Below are 24,435 nucleotides of genomic sequence, written 5' to 3' on the forward strand. Positions count from 1 at the left end.
TCTTCCCTATAAAAGGGATCACTCGATCGATGCAGCCGCCACAGTGAAGCACGGGGAAGCCGTGTTTACATACGGCTCTCCCCGTTCTTCAGCTCCGGGAAGCGATTGCGACGGGGCGGCTATAAATGAATAGTCGCGCCGTCGTCCCGGGTCGCTCCCCGTGGGAATCCGCCCGCCGCACGCAGCGGAGGGGATCCTGATCGGACCCCCGACCCGCTAGAAGGCAGGGACGTATATATACGCCCATCTGCCTCTACGTGCCGTTCTGTGGACTTAAATAGGCGTGCGGCGGGCGTTAAGTGGTTAAGATCACTGCTCCCGAAAAAACTTTTTTTGCATTGATACATGTCCCCTGGGGCAAGACCCAGGTCCCCAAACACTTTTTATGACAAGAACTTGCATATAAGCCTTTAAAATTAGCACTTTAGATTTCTACCATAGACTTTTCCAGGGTGTTCTGCAGTTTTTCGAATTTGCCGCGAACACCCCAAATTGTTCGCTGTTCGGCGAACAGGCAATGTTCGAGTCGAACATGAGCTCGACTCGAACTCAAAGCTCATCCCTACTTATCATGTACAACTTTCTGAAAATACCTTTTCTGCCACTTTTTGTTTTAAATGTAACAATCAGCATTGTTTTGCTAGAAAATGTCTTAGAACCCCCAAACATTATATATATATATTTTTTTTAACCACTTCAGCCCTGGACCATTTGGCAGCCCAAAGACCAGAGCACTTTTTGCAATTCGGCACTGCTTCGATTTAACTGACAATTGCGCGGTCGTGCGACGTGGCTCCCAAACAAAATTGTCGTCCTTTTTTTTCTCCACAAATAGAGCTTTATTTTGGTGGTATTTGATCACCTCTGCGGTTTTTATTTTTTGCGCTATAAACAAAGAAAGAGCGAAAAAAAATTACTTTTTGCTATAATAAATATCCCCCAAAAATATATTAAAAAAACTTTTTTTTTCCTCGGTTTAAGCCGATACGTATTCTTCTACATATTTTTGGTAAAAAAATTTTGCAATAAGCGTAAATTGATTGGTTTGCGCAAAAGTTACAGCGTCTACAAAATAGGGGATAGTTTTATTGCATTTTTATTAATATTTTTTTTACTAGTAATGGCGGTGATCACTGATCAGGGATTTTTATTGTGACTGCGACATTATGGCGGACACATCGGACACTTTTGGCGCCATTTATGGACCATTGACATTTATACAGCGATCAGTGATATAAAAATGCACTGATTACTGTAAAAATGACACTGGCAGTGAAGGGGTTAACCACTTCCAGACCTGCGCACGACGATGTACGTCCTCTTTTTAAAGATGGATATCTCGGTAACGGCAGCAGCTGCTGCCACAAACGAGGTATCCATCTTTATCCATCCGGTACACGATAACGGCGGTCTCCGCGGCGGATTCGCCACGAGATCGCCGTTATCGGTGGCGGGAGAGGGCCCCCCCCCCTCCCGCCGCTCTCCCGCGCCCTCCGCCGCTTACCGGAGCCGTCGGTAGCGGCGGAGGCGTTCGGGTGCATTCGGCTGCTGACTGGGGACGAGACTGAAGGAAAAATCTCCTTCACCCGTCCTCATAGTTCTGCTGGGCGGAAGTGACGTCAAAACGTCAGTCCCGCCCAGCGTCTTAAAGAAACATTTTTTTTTTTTGTCATTTGAAAAAATGACAGTTTCAATTTTTTTTTTCTTGCATTTTAGTCTAATTATGAGATCTGAGGTCTTTTTGACCCCAGATCTCATATTTAAGAGGACCTGTCATGCTTTTTTCTATTACAAGGGATGTTTACATTCCTTATAATAAGAATAAAAGTGATCAAATTATTATAATTTTTTTTTCAGTGTAAAAAGTAATAAAATAAAAAAAAAAATAAGAAAACAAAAAAAATAATTTTTTAAAGCGCCCCGTCCCGACGAGCTCGCGCGCAGAAGCGAACGCATACGCGAGTAGCGCCCGCATATGAAAACGGTATTCAAATCACACAAGTGAGGTATCGCCGCGATCGTTAGAGCGAGAGCAATAATTTTAGCCCTAGAGCTACTCTGTAGCTCAAAAAATGCAACATATAGAATTTTTTAAACGTCGCCTATCGAGATTTTTAAGGGTAAAAGTTTGACGCCATGCCACGAGCGGGCGCAATTTTTAAGCGTGACATGTTGGGTATCATTTTACTCGGCGTAACATTATCTTTCACAATATATAAAACAATTGGGCCAAATTTATTGTTGTCTTATTTTTTAATTCAAAAAATATTTTTTTTTCCAAAAAAAGTGCGCTTGTAAGACCGCTGCGCAAATACGGTGTGACAAAAAGTATTGCAATGACCACTATTTTATTCTCTAGGGTGTTAGAAAAAAATATATATAATATTTGGGGGTTTTAAGTAATTTTCTAGCAGAAAAAACTGTTTTAGTCTTGCAAACACCAAATCGGAAAAACACCTAAGGTCTAGAAGTGGTGAAAGGAACACTAAAGAAAAAAATAATAATTTGTTTAAAATTACAAACATGTTATACTTACCTCCACTGTGCAGTTCGTTTTGCACAGAGTGGCCCTGATCCACGTCTTCTGGGGTCCCTCGGCAGCTGTCTCTAGTCCTCCCCACACGAACTACACACGTTCATGCGAGAGAGCTCTCATTGTGTGTAGTCCGTGCGGGCGCGCTCCCATGATACAGCGAGCAGCCATAGGGGGCTGTGTAATGTAAAGGGGTCCAGAGGTGCAGGGGGCTATGTGATGTAAAGGGGTCCGCGCCCGCCGGTAATTGAGGCCGCGGCTTTGCGGCCTTCTGCAGGCCCAAGCTTCCCCGGGTGCCAAGTCACAATTTCTTGTCGCAATTGCGACCGGGCGCCCGGATTTTGTCGAGACCTGGTTTAAGGTGCTAGGTACATTTTGTTTGGCTCCTCTGTAACCAGTGAAGCAGTTGTTAATTCCTTAGACAGTTCACTGCTTTACAGGCTGCTGGTCTTCACTGGCCAATGAAATAAATTACCGTCTAAGCACTAAACGTGTTTACAAAAACACGGCTTTAGGCACATTTTTGAAAAGCAGTCAGGAGAGCTGGGCCCAGTGTGCATTGAGGTCTGGTGAGTGTGGAGGCCATTGGAGTCCAGTGACCTCATTGTCCAGTGGTGAGATGATTGGAGTCCAGTGACCTCATTGTCCAGTGGTGAGATGATTGGAGTCCAGTGACCTCATTGTCCAGTGGTGAGATGATTGGAGTCCAGTGACCTCATTGTCCAGTGGTGAGATGATTGGAGTCCAGTGACCTCATTGTCCAGTGGTGAGATGATTGGAGTCCAGTGACCTCATTGTCCAGTGGTGAGATGATTGAAGTCCAGTGACCTCATTGTCCAGTGGTGAGATGATTGGTGTCCAGTGACCTCATTGTCCAGTGGTGAGATGATTGGAGTCCAGTGACCTCATTGTCCAGTGGTGAGATGATTGGAGTCCAGTGACCTCATTGTCCAGTGGTGAGATGATTGGAGTCCAGTGACCTCATTGTCCAGTGGTGAGATGATTGGAGCCCAGTGACCTCATTGTCCAGTGGTGAGATAATTGGAGTCCAGTGACCTCATTGTCCAGTGGTGAGATGATTGGAGTCCAGTGACCTCATTGTCCAGTGGTGAGATGATTGGAGTCCAGTGACCTCATTGTCCAGTGGTGAGATGATTGGAGCCCAGTGACCTCATTGTCCAGTGGTGAGATAATTGGAGTCCAGTGACCTCATTGTCCAGTGGTGAGATGACTGGAGTCCAGTGACCTCATTGTCCAGTGGTGAGATGATTGGAGTCCAGTGACCTCATTGTCCAGTGGTGAGATGATTGGAGTCCAGTGACCTCATTGTCCAGTGGTGAGATGATTGGAGTCCAGTGACCTCATTGTCCAGTGGTGAGATGACTGTAGTCCAGTGACCTCATTGTCCAGTGGTGAGATGACTGTAGTCCAGTAACCTCATTGTCCAGTGGTGAGATGATTGGAGTCCAGTGACCTCATTGTTCAGTGGTGAGATGACTGGAGTCCAGTGACCTCATTGTCCAGTGGTGAGATGATTGGAGTCCAGTGACCTCATTGTCCAGTGGTGAGATGATTGGAGTCCAGTGACCTCATTGTCCAGTGGTGAGATGACTGGAGTCCAGTGACCTCATTGTCCAGTGGTGAGATGATTGGAGTCCACTGACCTCATTGTCCAGTGGTGAGATGAAGTGACCTCATTGTCCAGTGGTGAGATGATTGGAGTCCAGTGACCTCATTGTCCAGTGGTGAAATGATTGGAGTCCAGTGACCTCATTGTCCAGTGGTGACATGATTGGAGTCCAGTGACCTCATTGGACAGTGGTGAGATGATTGGAGTCCAGTGACCTCATTGTCCAGTGGTGAGATGACTGGAGTCCAGTGACCTCATTGTCCAGTGGTGAGATGATTGGAGTCCAGTGACCTCATTGTCCAGTGGTGAGATGATTGGAGTCCAGTGACCTCATTGTCCAGTGGTGAGATGATTGGAGTCCAGTGACCTCATTGTCCAGTGGTGAGATGATTGGAGTCCAGTGACCTCATTGTCCAGTGGTGAGATGATTGGAGACCAGTGACCTCATTGTCCAGTGGTGAGATGATTGGAGTCCAGTGACCTCATTGTCCAGTGGTGAGATGATTGGAGTCCAGTGACCTCATTGTCCAGTGGTGAGATGATTGGAGACCAGTGACCTCATTGTCCAGTGGTGAGATGATTGGAGTCCAGTGACCTCATTGTCCAGTGGTGAGATGATTGGAGTCCAGTGACCTCATTGTCCAGTGGTGAGATGGTTGGAGCTTTGTGACCTCATTGTCCAGTGGTGAGATGATTGGAGTCCAGTGATCTCATTGTCCGGTGGTGAGATGATTCGAGTCCAGTGACCTCATTATCCAGTGGTGAGATGGTTGGAGCTTTGTGACATGGTGACATTATCCTGCTGGAAGGAGCCAGGAGTATGCAAATTAGCTAGATATGCGAATTCCCGAACGTACTCGCGGCCTACGCAGTAAAGTTACGACGTTTACGTTAGGCTTTTCCCGGCGTAATGTTGCCCCTGGGTCTATGAGACGCAGCCAATGTTAAGTATGTCCGTCGTTCCCGCGTCGAAAATTTAAAAATGTACGTCGTTTGCGTAAGTCGTCCGTGAATGGGGCTGGACGGGGCTGTTCACGTCGAAACCAATGACGTCCTTGCGACGTCATTTGGAGCAATGCACATTGGGATATTTTACGGCTGGCGCATGCGCAGTTCGTTCGGCGCGGGGACACGCTTCATTTAAATGATACACGCCCCCTACCCGCCAAATTTGAATTCCGCTGGGTGATTTGCGCTACGACGCCGCAACTTTACAGGCAAGTGCTTTGTGAAAACAGTGAGTCTGAGACATGCAGATAGGCACAGTGAGGCTGAGGCATGCAGATAGGCACAGTGAGGCTAAGACATGCAGATAGGCACAGTGAGGCTGAGATATGCAGATAGGCACGGTGAGGCTGAGACATGCAGATAGGCCAAGTGAGGCTGAGGCATGCAGATGGACACAGTGAGGCTGCTAATGGGCACAGTGAGACTGAGACATGCAGATAGGCACAGTGAGGCTAAGACATGCAGATAGGCACAGTGAGGCTGAGACATGCAGATAGGCACAGTGAGGCTGAGACATGCAGATAGGCACAGTGAGGCTGAGACATGCAGATGGGCACAGTGAGGCTGAGGCATGCAGAATGGCACAGTGAGGCTGAGACATGCAGATAGGCACAGTGAGGCTGAGACATGCAGATAGGCACAGTGAGGCTGAGACATGCAGATGGGCACAGTGAGGCTGAGGCATGCAGATGGGCACAGTGGGGCTGAGACATGCAGATAGGCACAGTGAGGCTGAGGCATGCAGATGGACACAGTGAGGCTGCAAATGGGCACAGTGAAGCTCCAAATGGGCACAGTGAGGCTGCAGATGGGCATTGTTGACCCTCTTTTCCACTTACAGTAGCTCCTGCATTTCTCACCCTAGGCTTATACTCTAGTCAATAAGTTTTCCCAGTTTTTTGTGGTAAAATTAGATGCCTCAGCTTATATTCGGGTTGGTTTATACTCGAGTATATACGGTATATATATATATATTTTTTGTTTTTACTGGTAATGGCAGCGATCAGCGACTTATATTGCAGCAGACGTTTTGATACTTTTTGGGGACCAGTGACACTAATATAGTGATCAGTACTAATACTATGTACTGTCACTGTACTAATTACACTGGCTGGGAAGGGATTAACATCAGGGGTGATCTATGTGTTACCTGTGTGCCTAGCCAGTGTTTTACTACACTATTGTGTACTGCTTTTACTAGGGGAAGAGATGCAGGGACACAAATACCATCCCTTCACTCCTGTCAGAATGGCAATCTGTCTTGTTTACATAGGCAGATTGCAGTTAATGATCGGCAGGGTGCAGGAGAACATCGAGTATCGTGCACCCGCTGATCAGCTTCCGCTGTGTGTAATCACAGCAGAAGTGAGCTGTCGACAGCTTGCATGTGCGCCTGTAAGTGTCAGATGGCGTACTGTATATATGCGTGATCTTGCACACAGGTGCCACCCTATAGCAGTAAAACTGCTATAAGTCGGACCTGAAGTGGTTAATGTTTACTTTTGCGTTTAATACCGCTTTAAATCGCCATTTCTGCAGCAGTGGGCTACATAGCCTACAGAATGATTAGTCCATAATTAGGTGTTAACAGATCACCAGGTTACTGCCAAGAAACATATTTTACATCTGGTGTATTTCAGGAAATTATTAAATACACCCCCCCCCCCCCCCTCATTAGGTAAATTGTTATCCTTCTAGATTTTCAGGTTAGATTTTCCCCTTTACCAAAAAAATTAAGGACGTGCCACAAGTGCGATTCGGAGAGTTACTATAAGGGAGGGAGCACCTCTGCTGCTACGTTATTGCTTGAAGTAATTCTCTTTTATTATCTTTATTTCTTGTGATTTGGAGAGCCCTCAATGCAGGTGTAGGCTATTACTGCAGACTGGATGCCGCTACCATTATCTTAGCACGGCGGCTGTAAAACGCGGTAGAGGCGGCGGGAGTTGGCTCATCAGGGGCCCGTAATTGGGCAGATGTTGCTCTTGACATGAAGCGGTTTTCAGATGTCTTCGTACTCTTCACTTATTGTCTCCGAGCCAGAATGGCTGCTGCGTTATCAGCGAGAGATGAGCCATCGGGGTCGAAGTGGCTGCAAATGTTCTAAATTGCGGCGGAGAATTACTTTGATTTACACAAAAATAAATAAAACATCTTTAGAGTTCTGGAGAAAAGGCAGTACAGAGAAATGTCACATTATCCACTATAACAAGAGTCACAAGTTTCATAAAAAGTAGAAACAGCAAGTAACACGTCTGTTCCCGCTACTTCGCTCCTGTGGAATAACAGGTCTGGCGGATGACAGCTGAATAGGAATGGCTGCTCTAGAGGAACCCTGAATAGGAATGGCTGCTCTAGAGGGACCCTGCATAGGAATGGCTGCTCTAGAGGGACCCTGGATAGGAATGGCTGCTCTAGAGGAACCCTGTATAGGAATGGCTGCTCTAGAGGGACCCTGGATAGGAATGGCTGCTCTAGAGGAACCCTGGATAGGAATGGCTGCTCTAGAGGAACACTGGATAGGAATGGCTGCTCTAGAGGAACACTGGATAGGAATGGCTGCTCTAGAGGAACCCTGCATAGGAATGGCTACTCTAGAGGAACCCTGGATAGGAATGGCTGCTCTAGAGGGACCCTGGATAGGAATGGCTGCTCTAGACAAACCCTGCATAGGAATGGCTGCTCTAGAGGAACCCTGCATAGGAATGACTGCTCTAGAGGCACCCTGGGTAGGAATGGTTGCTCTAGACAAACCCTGGATAGGAATGGCTGCTCTAGAGGAACCCTGCATAGGAATGGGTGCTCTACAGGAACCATGGGTAGGAATGGGTGCTCTAGAGGAACCCTGGGTAGGCATGGCTGCTCTAGAGGGACCCTGGATAGGAATGGCTGCTCTAGACAACCCCTAGATAGGAATGGCTGCTCTAAGAAGATTGAAAATATAGCTAAACAGATCGATTACATATGTGGTTACTCTGAAAGGCAGAACTTGCTCATTGTTCAAGAAACCCCTAGCAACCTCTGGGGGAACCCTAGGGTTACATGGCACAATGGTTAAGAAAGCCTGCTCTAGAGGAATCCTGGGTAGGAATGGCTGTCCTAGAAGAACCCTAGGTAGGAATGGCTGTCCTAGAAGAACCCTGGGTAGGAATGACTGCTGTAGAGGAACCCTGGGTAGGAATGGCTGCTATAGAGTAACCCTGAGTAGGAATGGCTGCTCTAGAGGAACCCTGCATAGGAATGGGTGCTCTAGAGGAACCCTGGGTAGGAATGGTTGCTCTACAGATACCCTGGGTAGGAATGGCTGCTCTAGAGGAACCCTGGATAGGAATGGCTGCTCAAAACAAACCCTGGATAGGAATGGCTGCTCTAGACAAACCCTGGATAGGAATGGCTGCTCTAAGAAGATTGAAAATATAGCTAAACAGATCAATTACATATGTGGTTACTCTGAAAGGCAGAACTTGTTCATTGTTCAAGAAACCCCTAGCAACCTCTGGGGGAACTCTATGGTTACATGGCACAATGGTTATGAAAGGCTGCTCTAGGAGGCGCATGCGCGGAGGCGTCCAAGATGGCCGCGTAAGCTAGGAGCTCCGCTCTGCCTCAGCTCCACGTCAGCCCTAGCACCGGTTTCACGGCGGTGCCAAGATCCCGGAGGGTCGGATTCGATTGGGGAACGCTCGGTCGAGCCCCCCATGTACAGCGGAGCGGTCCGGAGGGGCCTGGGGGCGAGTTACACGGCGCTAGAAACTCAGGCCGATTCCAAGATGGCGGCCGCGCCTCAGCTACAAATACCTCACACAGGAGGAAATGCTGACTTGAGGCAAGTGATCGCCCCTGCTACTTTAAACTTCCCTCCTTTGCTGGCCCAAGGCTCTCCAGGCTCCCTGGCACCTTCAGCAGCCACCTCAGGTCCCCAGTCAGACCCCACACTGGTCCACTACACTGGCCAGGCACAAGGTGCAACACAGGCCTCACCAGTCACCATGGCTGCTGATCACTCAGAATCAGAAATACCTCAGAATGCAGGGGAGCTCTTTTTGAAGTTCTCTGAACTACTTGAACGAGGGCTAGCCCAAACAGCAGTTAATATTACTAAGGAAATACATGCTGACTTCCAGAATCTGGGCTCCAGGATGGAGATCATAGAAAATAAATTGGACATCACTATATCCAGAACTAACCAGAACACTGACCAAATACAATCACTTCAGGAGCAACTAGACGTGGCCCTTACTAGAATTGACGACCTCGAGAATCGTTCCAGAAGGGACAACTTTAGGGTGAGGGGTCTCCCTGAATCCGTTACAGATATCCCCAAAGCTATCCAGGACCTCATCAAAAGCATGATCCCCTCTATTGCACCCCACAAGCTGGAGCTGGACAGGGCCCATAGGTCCCTGGGCCCCCTGAGAAAGGACGGATCTCCCAGGGATATCATAGTAAAACCCCATTACTTCTCAGTGAAGGAAGAGGTCATGAGGGCTTCCCGTCAGCAACCCCGCATATCCTTCATGGGTCAGGATATTCAAATTTTTGCTGACATTTCTGCAGCTACCATACAAAGACGCAGATCGCTGAAACCTTTATTGCTGATTTTGTCCCAAAAGGACATCAAATATTGGTGGGGATTTCCGTTTGCCTTAAAATTCGCCTTCAAGGGCAAAACCCACGCCTTCACCACGCTATCTGAAGGAGAAAAAATTTTGCTAGCCTTGAAACTGATCTCGCTGTACTCAGCAATGGACACGTCAAATTTTCCACCAGGTTCATCCAAACGGCCCACCCCGGCCAGTCCTTTATCCCCTACTTGGCACACGAGCAAAAGCAGACGCACCAAAGATACCACAAAGACCTGAAATAATCATCATAGCGGTCCTGCTCACTGTTCTGGAGTTTGCCTCCGCTTGGTGTTTCTAATGGAGGATATTATACCTGTTAGGTGTAATGGTTATGGGTACCCTATCCGTGGCTGGGGACCCATGAAATCCCCATACAGTTTTTTTTTAGACTGTTTTGTTTCCTAGTTTTATGTTCTCCGCACTGACCGTGATCCGTATATTTTTTTCATGTATCGTGATAGTATACATTTAGAGTGTTATATGATAAGCTATCATCTCCTTGTTGACTCTAAAGGGTTGATAGGGGCTGAGGCAGTTGCCTTGCGCCTCAGATCATCCCTGGACGGGGACTATGTCGCTGTCGGGGTTTGGTCCTGTAGCCCGAGTTAAGGGCTACGTTATTGGTTCGACTGACGAAGGTGGAACGGATCTTTATCCCTTCCACGTTCGTTGTGAGGACATACTTTATATTTTAAAATGTATTATCTCTTCTTTTGTTTGCTCTCTTATCTCTCTTCTCACTAACCTTTTTTTCTTGATTGCCAGTCCGTGCTTATGTCATCCTGCCTATAGTATTCCAGGCCTCGGCTCCGTTCCTGCTCCGCTCTGCTGTCTCCCATGCCTCCATGTTGATGGGGTAAGTTCCAAATTGCACCCACTTTGTTCTCCCAATGACTTCACCACATAACTCGACTTTGCCGAACTTGGTTAGAGTTGCCTCACACAATGTTCAGGGCTTGAATTCACCCGTCAAGAGAAGGAAGGTGTTTCATTCTTACCATTCCCGGAGGATGTCAGTTGTCTTATTACAAGAGACACATTTTCCGGCCACTTACACGCCCTCCTTTCTTCATGCGCAATACCCACAATTTTTTCTGGCTAACGCCGAGGATAAAACGAGAGGGGTGGCTATCCTTTTCGCGAAATCCTGCAAATTTAACCCGCTCCTGACTCATAGAGATCCTAATGGTAGGTTCCTGTTGGTTAAGGGGGAATTGGATGAACTTCTAGTGTCATTTATCTCATACTACGCTCCCAACAGAGGACAGACCGAATTTTTTAAAACTATGTTTGATACCCTAGAACCTCTCTTGGAGGGAATGATAGTGTGCGGAGGAGACTCCAATATTGCATTCGACCTAAGCTTGGACAAATCCAAACCTATAGCTACAGCATTGACACGCCCAACTAGAGCCAGCTCACACATAGCAAAACTGATATATCAGCATAACCTGGTAGACATTTGGAGGGAACTCAATCCAAACAAAAAGGACTACTCCCACTATTCCCATCCGCATCGATCGTACTCTAGGATTGACCATATATTTATATCTGCTAGACATATTCCCCTGATTACGAAAGCTAACATAACGGACACAGCCCTATCGGACCACTCCATGGTGGTTTGCTCGCTACAAACTCAAAACTCAGATCCCCACAAATCACACTGGAAATTAAACGAAACTTTACTACACGACCCTAATGTGGTCTTAGAGATTGAAGGGGCCATCAAGGAATATTTTGGGTTTAACAGCGTTGAAGGGACCTCGGCCGAGATATTGTGGGCAGCTCATAAAGCTACCATTCGCGGCAGGATCATCCAGATAGCCTCTAAAAGAAAGAAGGAAAAGTCTGCGGAGGTGATGAGGCTTGAGAAAGATTTCTTAACCCTGCGCAGACAACATAAGAAGGACCAGACGACGGTTCAGGCCCCGCAGCTTGATGCCGCTCGACTAGCTTTAAATTTAGCTTTGACGGTTAGGGCGGAACGATCGTTAAATTGGTCCAGCGCTAGATTTTATTTATACAGGAACAAAATGAACACGATGCTAGCCACCAAGCTCTCGCCGAGGTTCCGAACGTTTGCTCTGCCTAAGATTAAGACCAGGGACGGGACAACAACCCTTAACCCTAAACGCATACTGCAAGAATTTGAAACCTTTTATACCTCCCTATATCGGGGGTCGGGGATGGCCAGACACTCCGAGGTCAATTCCTTTTTGGACCGGTTAGTGATCCCGAACCTACAGGAGAGTCATGTAGATTTGATGGAGGCACCGATCTCCACAGAAGAAACTATAGAGGTAATTAGGGGACTTAAGGATGGTTCGGCCCCTGGACCGGATGGTTTCTCAGTCCCATATTACAAGACTTTCTGTGAAACCTTGGCCCCTCACCTCACTAAATTTTTTAATTCAAAACGGGGGAGGGAGGGCGGATCCATGCACCCGAATTTGAATGAGGCGTTTATCTCAGTTATCCCCAAACCAGATAAGGATTCAGAGCTCGTTGAAAATTACAGACCTATTTCCCTAATCAATAACGATTTAAAAATATTGTCCAAGATACTAGCCAACAGGTTAAATTCTTTTATAAAAATTTATATCCATAGGGACCAGGTTGGATTCGTCCCTGGTAGGCAGGGCCCTGACCAGGTGAGGCGAGCAATCGATATTATCTCTCTGCTTCAGTCGGGCTGGGACGGGAACCCGCGGCAGGAAGGACTCCTCCTTTCTTTAGACCTACGAAAGGCGTTCGACTCTGTATCGTGGAATTACCTCTTCGAGATTTTGCGGCGTTGGGGCTTTGGTGAACAATTCTGGGGATTGTTGAAATCTCTCTACTCTGAACCCAGTGCACGGGTCAAACTACAGGGATTTTTTTCGGGCTCCATTAGAATTGCTAGGGGTACTAGACAGGGCTGCCCCTTGTCCCCCTTGATCTTCGCAATAGCGATTGAGACACTTGCTATTGCGATCAGGTCGGATCCGGATATTAGGGGGGTATCATGTGGTTCCCAAATCCATAAATGTGCCCTCTTTGCAGACGACCTTCTTCTGTATATCTCCTCCCCGATCACCTCTCTTCCAATTCTTTGCAACTTACTGGAGTCTTTCGGGAAGATTTCGGGTTTGCGGGTTAATTGGAATAAATCCCAAGCCTTAAACATCTCCACCCCCCCCTCAGTGATCAATCACTTGAAACCCTATTTTGAATTCCAGTGGGCCGAATCATCCATTCGTTACTTAGGTATAAACCTCACAACCAAAATTGAACATCTCTACCAGGCTAATTATCCCCCTATATTTCGTAAACTAGAATTAGATCTACAGACGTGGGCTCGACACAAACTTTCTTGGACAGGTAGAGTTAACGCAGTCAAAATGACCCTCCTACCAAGGTTACTCTACTTGTTCAGATCTCTACCAATAGCTGTTAAAAAAGACCAACTCAGACCACTACAGAGTAAAATTCTGAAATTCGTTTGGGAGGGCAAGGGTTATAGAGTGGCACAAAATGTCCTATACGGGCTCAGAACACAAGGAGGTCTTGGACTACCAAACCTGTTTAAATACTACCAAGCTGCCAGACTAGCACAATTTTCTGCTATTTTTGCGGAATGTGAAAAGCCAGAGTGGATAGACATGGAGGGTTTGGCGATCCCTAATCTTTCGATAGAGAGCCTTTTTTGGTCTCCCCAAAAATCTAGACCTTCAATACTATCCCCCACATTGTCGCAATCTTTCAGACTCTGGGAAGGTCTGAGACACCTTCCTTCTTTGGTCTCGGAGACTAAGCCTTTGACAAGGATCTTTCTCAACCCTCAGTTTCCTATAGGGATGGACATTTCAGCTTTCCAATGGTGGCTGGACAAAGGGATCTATAGAATAGGCGACTTTTTGACAGCCACGGGCCCACTTTCACTGGAACATTGTGTGAGGACACTTGACTTGCCTCTATCGGAAAGAGTCCGGTACACCCAAATTTTTAACTTTGTGTCATCCTTCTGGACTGACAATTTCAGGTACGCAACTCTTACTAGTTACGAAAGCTGGTGTAAACAAATGAGGGAACACAAGGGGGGAATATCTATAATATATATAGCTTTATCTGAGGTTTCCACAAAATTTTCATACATGGAGGCATGGGAGAGAGACCTGCGGATGACCTGGGACCTGAGTAGATGGCACAAGGTAGGTTTGAAATCTTTCAAAGGTTTAGTAAATACTTCATTAGCTGAAGCTAACACAAAGGTTCTGATGCGGTGGTACCTGGTCCCCAGTAGGCTGGCTGCGATGTTTCCTACGTCTTCCCCGTTATGCTTTCGCAACTGCCAAGCCCAAGGCACGATGCTTCACGTTTGGTGGGAGTGCCCCAGAATCAGGGGGTTTTGGAACAGAATCTTTTGCCTTATCAGAAAAGTCACGGGGGTACCGGTGGTGAAGTCTCCCCAGATAGCTCTGCTGGGCTCCGAAATTCCTCAGGTCTCCAAACCCATACAAAAACTGATAGCTTTCATGCTCATAGGAGCTAAAACCACTTTGGCGGCGGCCTGGAAGCAACCTAGGGTCTCTTTCTTGGCAGCTAAGGGGAAGATTTCATGGATCATGACACAGGAAAAAATGGTCAGCTCTATCTCTAATACAAGTGATATATTTGAGGCCACATGGGAGCCTTGGGCCAGACATGTTGGCGTATCCCTATCGCCGGGTCATGCACCGTCCCCTTCGGGTACTTAACTGGCCTACTGGCAATCAATTTTTCTCATTTGTTCTTTCTTTTTTCCTCTCTTTCTTTTTCTCTCCTTCTTTTATGCTAACTTTGGTACAATCTCCTCTTCGAGATTTTTGATTTAGTTATTATACCAGTCTGTTAATAGGCAATACTTTCATGGGAGCGCCCTGGGGGAGGGGGAGAGTATGGTGGGGAGTGGGAGGTCTTTCTCTTCACACGTCCCTTGGGAAGGGACGGGTTATCTAGCGCTCTTTTCCACATTTTGGGAGGGGTCCTAGGTTATCTGGGGTCACAGAAGTCTCTTATCAATATTAAGTTGTGCTATCCCTTTATCCGACACAGTTTGCTCCCTTTACGGGGTGTCGGATGAGACTCTGTACGGAAAGCGTTGATTGGGTTCCCCGCCCCTCTTCAGCCCAGCCTACACATAGTTGAGTAGGGGATCTCCTACGGGGATATCGATTTATATTTTAATTGCTCTCCCTTTATGGTGCTAGATTAACCTAAAATGAAAATTGAAGTTTGGATTGTATCTTCATTATTTATTTGTCGCTGACTTTTTGCCATGGAATGTACTGAGAGCTTCATGTTGTACATTGTATTACTTTATTTGTTCATCAATAAAATAAAACATTAAATGAAAAAAAAAGAAAGGCTGCTCTAGATGAATCCTGGGTAAGAATGGCTGCTCTAGAGGAACTCTGTGTAGGAATGACTGCTGTAGAGGAACCCTGGGTAGGAATGGCTGCTATAGAGTAACTCTGAGTAGGAATGGCTGCTCTAGAGGAACCCTGGGTAAGAATGACTGATCTAGGGGGACTCTGGGTAGTAATGGCTGCTCTAGAGGGACTCTGGGTAGGAATGGCTGCTCTAGAGAAACCCTGGATAGGGATGGCTGCTATAGAGTAGCCCTGTGTAGGAATGGCTGCTCTAGAGGAACCCTGGGTATAAATGGCTGCTCTAGAAAAACCCTAGATAGGAATGGCTGCTCTAAAGGGACCCTGGATAGGAATGACTGCTCTAAGAAGATTGGAAATATAGCTAAAATGATCAATTACATACAGTATGTGGTTACTCACACAGTATGTGGTCCGCGGGCCAGTTTCAGCATACATGTTCGGTCGTGTGTAGGCGCGAGCGGGCCGAATTCCAGCAAACATTTGCCCGCCGGGCCTTTTCCCAGCAGACAAATATTCCTGGACGTGTTTTAAAACCGTCCGCTGGAATCCTGCCCGCTCGGACATGTACAGTCGTCAGTACAGACCTACCGTACATGTCCGAGCGAATGACTTCGACGCATGCGTGGAAGCCTTTAAATGGCAGGCCCGCCCACGTCGCCGCGTCATCGTCGCGGCGACGACGCGGACACGCCCCGCGTATTGTTTACGCGCGGACTTCTGTACGGTGGTTAGTACAACCATCGTACAGAAGCCCTCTGGCAGGCATGTACGGTGAAAACGGTCCGACGGACCGGTTTCATCGTACATGTTTGCTCGTTAGTACTCGGCCTTAGAGGCAGAACTTGCTCATTGTTCAAGAAAACCCTAGCAACCTCTGGGTGAACCCTAGGGTTACATGGCACAATGGTTAAGAAAGGCTGCTCTAGAGGAACCCTGGGTAGGAATGGCTGCCCTAGAAGAACCCTGGATAGGAATGGCTGCTGTAGAGAAACTCTGTGTAGGAATGGCTGCTCTAGAGAAACCCTGGGTAGGAATGGCTGCTCTAGAAGAACCCTGGGTACGAATGGATGCTGTAGAATAACCCTGCATAGGAATGGCTGCTCTAGAGGAACCCTGGGTAGGAATGGCTGCTCTAGAGGAACCCTGGGTAGGAATGGATGCTCTAGAGGAACCCTGGGTAGAAATGGCTGCTCTAGAGGAACCCTGGATAGGAATGGCTGCTCTAAGAAGATTGGAACATAGCTAAAAAGATCAATTACATATGTGGTTACTCTGAGAGGCAGAACTTGCTCATTGTTCAAGAAACCCCTAGCAACCTCTGGGGGAACCCTAGGATTACATGGCACAATAGTTAAGAAAGGCTGCTCTAGAGGAACACTGGGTAGGAATGGCTGCTCTAGAGGAACCCTGGGTAGGAATGGCTGCTCTAGAGGAACCCTGGGTAGAAATGGCTGCTCTAGAGGAACCCTGGGTAGGAATGGCTGCTCTAGAGGAACACTGGGTAGAAATGGCTGCTCTAGAGGAACCCTGGGTAGGAATGGCTGCTCTAGAGGAACCCGGGGTAGGAATGGCTGCAATAGGGTAACCCATGGTAGGAATAGCTGCTCTAGAGGAACCCGGGGTAGGAATGGCTGCTATAGGGTAACCCTGGGTAGGAATAGCTGCTCTAGAGGAACCCTGGGTATAAATGGCTGCTCTAGAAAAAACCTGGATAGGAATGGCTGCTCTAGAGGGACTTTGGGTAAAAATGGCTGCTCTAGAGGAACCCTAGATAGGAATGGCTGCTCTAGAGGGACTTTGGGTTAGAATGGCTGCTCTAGAGGAACCCTAGATAGGAATGGCTGCTCTAGAAGGACTTTGGGTTAGAATGGCTGCTCTAGAGGAACCCTGGTTAGAAATGGCTGCTCTAAGAAGTTTTGAAATTGCTAATTGTCTCTGCGCCTATAAGCCAGATTTCTTAACTCTCATGCCGCGTACACACGGTCGGAAATTCCGCCAGCAAAAGTCAGATGTGAGATTTTGGTCGGAAATTTCGACCGTGTGTATGCTCCATCGGACGTTTGCTGTCAGAATTGTCTGCCATGTATGTTATAGTAGCTCAGCTGGTAATGTTTGTATAATCGCATGTCTGGGGGCTCTGTAGACATGTAAAACTTTCCACAAAATTCAGTTCAGATTGCAACTACGCGCCTTTTTTTTCATACACATTTGAAATTCAGATCCCAAAGGGCCGCAGACCGAAGCTGATAAAGCATGAGAGGGGTACTTTCAGCACCCCTGTACACAAACCCAAAGGGAAGTATTCAACACATTGAAGTCTGCAGAAGTAGTAATGACTTTCCGCCACCATCCAAATGTTTCTTGTTCCAACTTTTACTATCTGAAAATATTAGGGACATTAATGCGTTTTATAGCCTGCGTTGATGAATCGTGAAAAGCATATTTCTGCAAACTGCAGAAGAAACTTTTTGTTCTTGGATGAAGTGGATGAACAAATTACTGATGAGGCGTGCAAGCACACGGATAGTTGACATAGGGCTCCAAACTTGCAGCACCGATTTTTCTCTAGCACAGTGGATGTCAACTTTCTTGATATAGGGGGGCCTTGAGTGTGGACCTAGGCATCACAAAATGGCCACACATAATCCATGAATGTATATCTACAGAATATTGGTATACTGAAGATATGCAACAGGAGATGGTCAGAGACTAGGATTAGTGGCGGTGCGTCCGTAGAGGGCGCAGGAGCGCTGCCCCCTCTCTCCTGCACCGTCACTCACCAATAGATAGATTCATGCATTGTTGCTGCTGCTGCCCCTCATTCAGGTGTCTGGCCCCTTGTCGGGCATCTGAATTACAGCGGCAGGGTGTTTTTGGAAGTGCCTGATTAGAGCCGTCGGCTCTGATAGGCTTCCTGATTAGAACCTGTGGGCTCTATTAGGCTTCCAAATTGGTAAACAGTGGGCGCACTGCTGTTCTTTCGCTGTTTACACTGTGTTGTGTTACGGGATCGAATAAATAGCTTCCCTAACACTGACCCGCCTCTCAGCCAATCAGGTGCACCAGGTCTGAGTACCTGTCACCTGATTGGCTGAAGCGACAGGCACTGTGATTGGACACCTATCAGGGTCCAATCATAGCAGAAGAGGAACGGGAATAGACATCGAGGACTCGGAGGGAGCATGGAGGACAACGCTGACCCGAGACTGGTAAGTGCCGGGCCGGGGGAGAGACACACGGGCAGCATTTGATGGGGCAAATTGGCGGAAATTGATGGGGCAAACTGGTGGCAATTGATGGAGCAAACTGGTGGCAATAGATGGGGCAAACTGGTGGCAATTGATGGGGCAAACTGGTGGCAATTGATGGGGCAAACTGGTGGAAATTGATGGGGCAAACTGGGGGCAATTGATGGGGCACACTGGTGGCAATTTTTGGGGCACACTGGCAGCAATTGATAGGGAACATTGGCAGCAATTGATGGTTACAGCTGTGTTAGATGGCACAGTGGCGGAAATTTATGGGTATAGTGGCTGCGTTGGATGGCACAGTGGCTGCGTTTGATGGGCACTGTGGCTGTGTTTAATGGACACAGTGGTGGCAATTTATGGGTACAGTGGCTGCGTTTGATGGCACAGTGGTTGCGTTTGATGGCACAGTGGCTGCATTTGATGGGCACAGTGGCTGCGTTTGATGACACAGTGGCTGCGTTTGATGGGCACAGTGGCTGCGTTTGATGGGCACAGTGGCTACGTTTGATGGGCACAGTGGCTGTGTTTGATGGACACAGTGTCTGCATTTGATGGGCACAGTGGCTGCGTTTGATGGCACAGTGGCTGCGTTTGATGGGCACAGTGGCCAAATTTGATGACACAGTGGCTGCGTTTGATGGCACAGTGACTGCGTTTGATGGGCATAGTGGCGGAAATTGATGGGCACAGTCACTGCATTTGATGGGCAGAGTGGCTGCAATTGATGTGGGGGTTTTTTTTCAGTTTGTTTGCGCCCCCCAAAAATTTTAAGCACCAGCCACCACTGACTGACACAGTATCCCTAAGCACATCCCCAGCTCCCTAACTAGTCTTATAAGATGCCTCATAAGGGTTGTTGGAGACTGGGGACATGCTTAGGGATATGGTCATAGTATGGAGACTCCTTACTCAAGATTCCTGGAGATCTTTGCTATTAGAGTCCCTTTTCAGGTCAACGCTTCCACATTTATGCTCCTTGAGTGCTATACCCCCTGAGAGGGATGCAGTTTTTGTGTCTTGGGTTCTATTCTCTGGATCAGGGAACACAGTCTAGGGATAAAGGTCATTGCAGAATAACTTGGGAAGGGTTGAGGGCGCCACATTATTAACCAGAACAATGAGGTGACTCTTCTTTGTAGCAGCTCTGCAGAACAGTCCTTTCAACAGTGGGACAATAGATGGACAGCACTGGGGCATATATAGCAACGTCCCTGGCCAGGCAAGCCTTGCGCTCTGTGCAACAATGGTAGCAGAAGCAACAGTCACTGAACCCTTCCTCTTTAGGTCAGTACTCAGTGTCCCTCAAGCTTGGAATGTTACCCTCAGACTCTAGCAAGCAGGTTCCTCTGTGAAATCCCCAGAGCAGGTCTTCAGTAACAACCATCTTTAGTCCCTTATAGGGTTTTTGGCTAAATGGGCCCTCCAGCTAAGCATGCCTAGGACTCCAACAAGCAGGCTTGGCCTTTACCAGGACTGCCAGGAAGGCAGACAGCCCTACTAGCTGCAAACCTCTCCTCCAGGGAAAGAGAGCCCCTCCCTGGGGTTCCCAAGTATTTACGCATCTTCCAACAACCATCTGGACTCACCTCATCAGGGATTGGCTATAACATAAAAATTCAGGTTGCCTGTTTAATTCTCCCACCCACTAGGTTCTGGAGACAGGGCTGGTGCAAGGATTTTTGACACCCTAGGCGAAACATAATTTTGCGCCCCCCCCCCCCCCGGCTCCACCCCTGACTTCACCTCCTTTGCCCTGCCCATGTATACCCCACCTTTTTAATGAAGCGCCTATCAAATGCAGCCTCACCAGCGCCCAATAAATGCAGCTTCACCAGCACCCATTAATGCAGCCTCACCAGCGCTCAATAAATGCAGCCTCATCATCACCCATCAATGCAGCCTTACCAGTGCCAATCAATGCAGCCTCACCAGCGACCATCAATGCAGCCTCACCAGCGCCCATCAGTGCAGCCTTCCAGCGCCCATCAATGCAGCCTCACCAGTGCCCATCAATGCAGCCTCACCAGCACCCAATAAATGCAGCCTCACCAGCGCCTGGCAAATTCAGCCACACCAGTGCCCATCAAATTCAGCCTCACCAGCGCCCATCAAATTCAGCCTCACCAGCACCCATCAAATTCAGCCTCACTAGCGCCCATCAACTTCAGCCTCACCAGCGCCCATCAAATGCAGCCTACCAGTGCCCATCAAAGCAGCCTCACCAGCGTCCATCAATGAATGTTTGCTTGCTTGCATTCATTCAGGAGTCGGCACACAGATACAGTCCTCCACCACAGCTGCCCCTCTGACACTATGTGCGAACAGAGTGGCGGCTGCCTGCTGATGCTGAGACTTAGTTGCTTGCTGCAGAGAGAAGAGAGTAGCAACACCAGTGGCTGGGTGCCATAGCCAGCAGTGCGCCCTAGGAGGCTGCCTAGTTTGCCTAGTGTTAGCACCGGCCCTGTCTGGAGATCTCCAGAAAACAGGGGGAAGCAATCCAACCTTTAATCTGCAGAACTCAGAAAAACCCAAAGAAATCAACCACAGCTCAAATTAATACAGAGAGCTAAAGAACTAAATTTGCTTTACCAAATCTAGCAGTCTAACTAGGAGGGTGCTACACTCCATAAATTACCTACTAGGAGAATGTTTTTTTTCACTGGCTTAAGTAAGCACCTAGGTAAAGGAAGTACGGGGGTCCCAAGGGCCACCCAATGAGTGCCTAAGGGCTGCATGTTGCTCTCTTGTTAGCAGAGCCTTGATTTGTCACCAGCAATGGTCATTCTGGCCAAGGTCACCTCCCAACGTCCTCCTGTAATAGGAAGGAAATAGGGTACCATGCCCCTGTAATTTTGGGGGATCTCCATTATCTTGATTACTTACATACTCCTGGCCTGAGGCCCAAAATACACGAGAGGCCACACAATCAGCCTTTTTTACATTTTACTGTAACTGCAACAAGGTCCACAGTTCTTTCCAACATGAATTCCCTACTGCCTCTTTGCACTCGACATTGGTATTACTAAACAGTTCAATTTCAACTTAAACATGGGGATGCTGACCAGCACTTCCAGTTCCTCACTGTAGATCCCCTTAGACAGCTTCTCAATTGGGGCCTATATCTGGCCTACCCTGAAGGACTACCAGCCTACATGTTCTGTAGTCAACCTAAGTTTGCCACCCATCTGGGATTCTCCCGGACAGTCCGGGTTTTGAATCATGTGTCTCTGGGGGTTCAGACCGCCTGAAACCCTTACACATTATTCAGACCAGACTGTGGCTCCCCAAGTAACCAATTACTGCAACCACCAAGTGCATAGGTGTACTCAGGGCTGGTGCAAGTATTTTTGACACTCTAGGCGAAACCTAATTTTGCCGCCCCCCCTGGCTCCACCCCTGACTCCAACCCCTTTGCCCTGCCCATGTATACCGCACCTTTTTTATGAAGCTCCCATCAAATGCAGCCCACCAGCGCCCATCAAATGCAGCCTCACAGCACCCATCAATGCAGCCTACCAGTGCCCATTGATGTTTGCTTGCTTCCATTCATTCGGGAGTCGGGACACAGGCACAGTCCTCCGCTGCCACTGCACCTCTGACACTATGTGCAAAAGGAGGGGCAGCTGCTGATGCTGAGACTTAGTTGCTTGCTGCAGAGAGAAGAGAGTAGGAACACCAGTGGCCGGTCGCCCTAGGCAGCTGCCTAGTTTGCCTAGTGGTAGCACCAGCCCTGGTTGTACTTCATCCTGTGTGGTGTTTCCTGTTTCCTGCTAAGTCATTCAGTAAACATGGCTTATGTACAGTAATGGCTTGTTCTGTCTCTTTACATATATCACGTCAAACATGGTGTCAGAAGTGGGATCACCTCTCACACACTGCCCAGAGCCAGCACAGCTCTCCCCCCTGCACAAAAGGGAGGGCTTGATCTGCTCCTCCTCCTCCTGCCCATACCCCTCTGTGTCTGCCCACCCACACTTCAATCCCCAGAGTGCTGTGCCTCAGGAAATGCGTGGGCAGGAAATTTGAAGCCCAGCAGCCAGAATATACTTGGTGAGTGAAAGTTGCCAATGCCTGAGCCTCCATCCTTGGGAGAGTGAGCTCACCATTCACTGTCTGCAACTGAAGTCTCCCAACACCTTCCCTCCATTCTCTATCCTGCCTTCAAGCGAGTGCATACACTTAAGTAACGTGACTCAGATGTAAAGGGTGCTCTGCAGACTCTGATGTAAGGGGGTGGCTTTGTGAACCCTGATATGAGCGGGAATGCTGGGAGCTCTGATGTAAGTGGAGGCTTTGGTGAGCAGAAACATCAGGGATCCCCTTTACACAGCGTTCCCCCCTGGCTGTGCGCCGCTAAAGTGTTTAAGTTTGGCTTTAAGAAAAGGTGGCAACCCTTTCCATCAACCTCTGCCCCGAGCTCTCTCAGCCCTAGATTATAAGGGACCTAGCTAGCCACACCCATAGTATCCACCCAGGGGAGGCTTTTCCCTAAAAAGGGGTGCTAACCCCTGCTTACACCTGGGTAACAGACTGGGCTCCATGGCCCCTGCATAGCAGAATACATGATCTGACCCCTTGCACTTTATATTTCAGGTGGACCAAGAGAAGAAGCAGATAACGGTGGAGGCCGGCATACTGCTGAGTGAGGTGAATGAGGTCCTGGCCAAGAATGGAATGGCCTTGTCAAAGTAAGTACAACAACCATAGTTCTTAAGCCCTGTGCGTCCGTCGGAAATTCCGATAGAAAAATTGAAAACCTGCTTTCAATCTATTGCTTTCGGAATTTCCGACAGAAAAAATCAGATGGAGCATACACGCGGTCAGAATTTCCGACCAAAAGCTCCCATCGGATTTTTTCTGTGGCAAATTCTGATCGTGTGTACGGGGCTTAACTTTACCATTGTGTATTTCTGAGATATATGTCACAGGGTCTCAGGTGAGTGCAGACCACCTATCAAGCCCCAAGGGATTCCAGTGTTCATCATTAATATGAGTCCATCACTTAAAGCAGGACTCCAGCCAAACCAAGATAAAATAGCCCCTTAAATAACTTCTGGCGCAATAGTCACCTCCAATCTAGAGATTTCCGCCATAGTATTTTTTCCTGGCACTGGATGTCCTCAGTCTTATGGCCAGCATCATTCAGCCCACTTCCTCTGAGCCCAGGTCATTCTGGATCCACCCCAACCTGTGACTGGACAGTAAAAAGAGAAGCAGCACGGTGGTGCACTCTTCTCTCTCTTCCTATCACCATTGGTCCCGTCCAGTGAATTTGGCTAGGCTGAGTTGATGTCATCAGTCTTCTGCAAGCAGGATTAAGTATTTCTTCAATCTCCCACAGTGGTGGCTGGTGCTTAACATTTTTGGGGGGGCGCAAACAAAAATGATCAATTGCAGCCTCACTGTGCCCATCAATTGTTGCCACTGTGCCATCAAACGCAGCCACTGTGCCATCAATTTTCGCCACTGTGCCCCTCAAACGCAGTCACTGCGCCATCAAACACAGCCACTGTGCCATCAATTGTCACCACTGTGCCATCAAACGCAGCCACTGTGCCATTAATTGTCGCCACTGTGCCATTAATTGTCGCCACTGTGCCATCAAACGCAGCTACTGTGCCTTTAAATGCAGCCACTGTGCCATCAATTGTCGCCACTGTGCCATCAAACGTCGCCACTGTGCCATCAAACGTCGCCACTGTGCCATCAAACGCAGCCACTGTGCCTCGAAACGTAGCCCCTGTGCCATCAATTGTCACCACTGTGCCATCAATTGTCGCCACTGTCCCCATCAATTGTCGCCACTGTACCCATCAATTGCCGCCAGTTTGCCCGTAAAATGCCGCCAGTTTGCCCCATAAAATGCTGCCAGTTTGCCCCATAAAATGCCGCCGGTTTGCCCCATAATATCCTCCCAGTTTTCCCCATAAAATGCCGCCAGTTTTCCCCATAATATGCCGCCAGTTTGCCCCAA

General features: G+C 48.1%; 1 protein-coding gene across 1 annotated transcript in view; it reads left to right on the forward strand.

Moving 5' to 3' along the window:
* LOC120936049 (L-gulonolactone oxidase-like) overlaps positions 1–24,435 on the forward strand; it is a 176,829-nt gene that overhangs the window by 24,980 nt on the left and 127,414 nt on the right. Inside the window, exon 4 of the mRNA XM_040348147.1 lies at positions 23,055–23,149. Coding sequence (XP_040204081.1) covers positions 23,055–23,149 — 95 coding nt within the window. The remainder of the gene's footprint in view (positions 1–23,054; positions 23,150–24,435) is intronic.

The sequence above is a fragment of the Rana temporaria genome, chromosome 4 (genome assembly GCF_905171775.1).
Source record: "Rana temporaria chromosome 4, aRanTem1.1, whole genome shotgun sequence".
Taxonomy (NCBI): domain Eukaryota; kingdom Metazoa; phylum Chordata; class Amphibia; order Anura; family Ranidae; genus Rana; species Rana temporaria.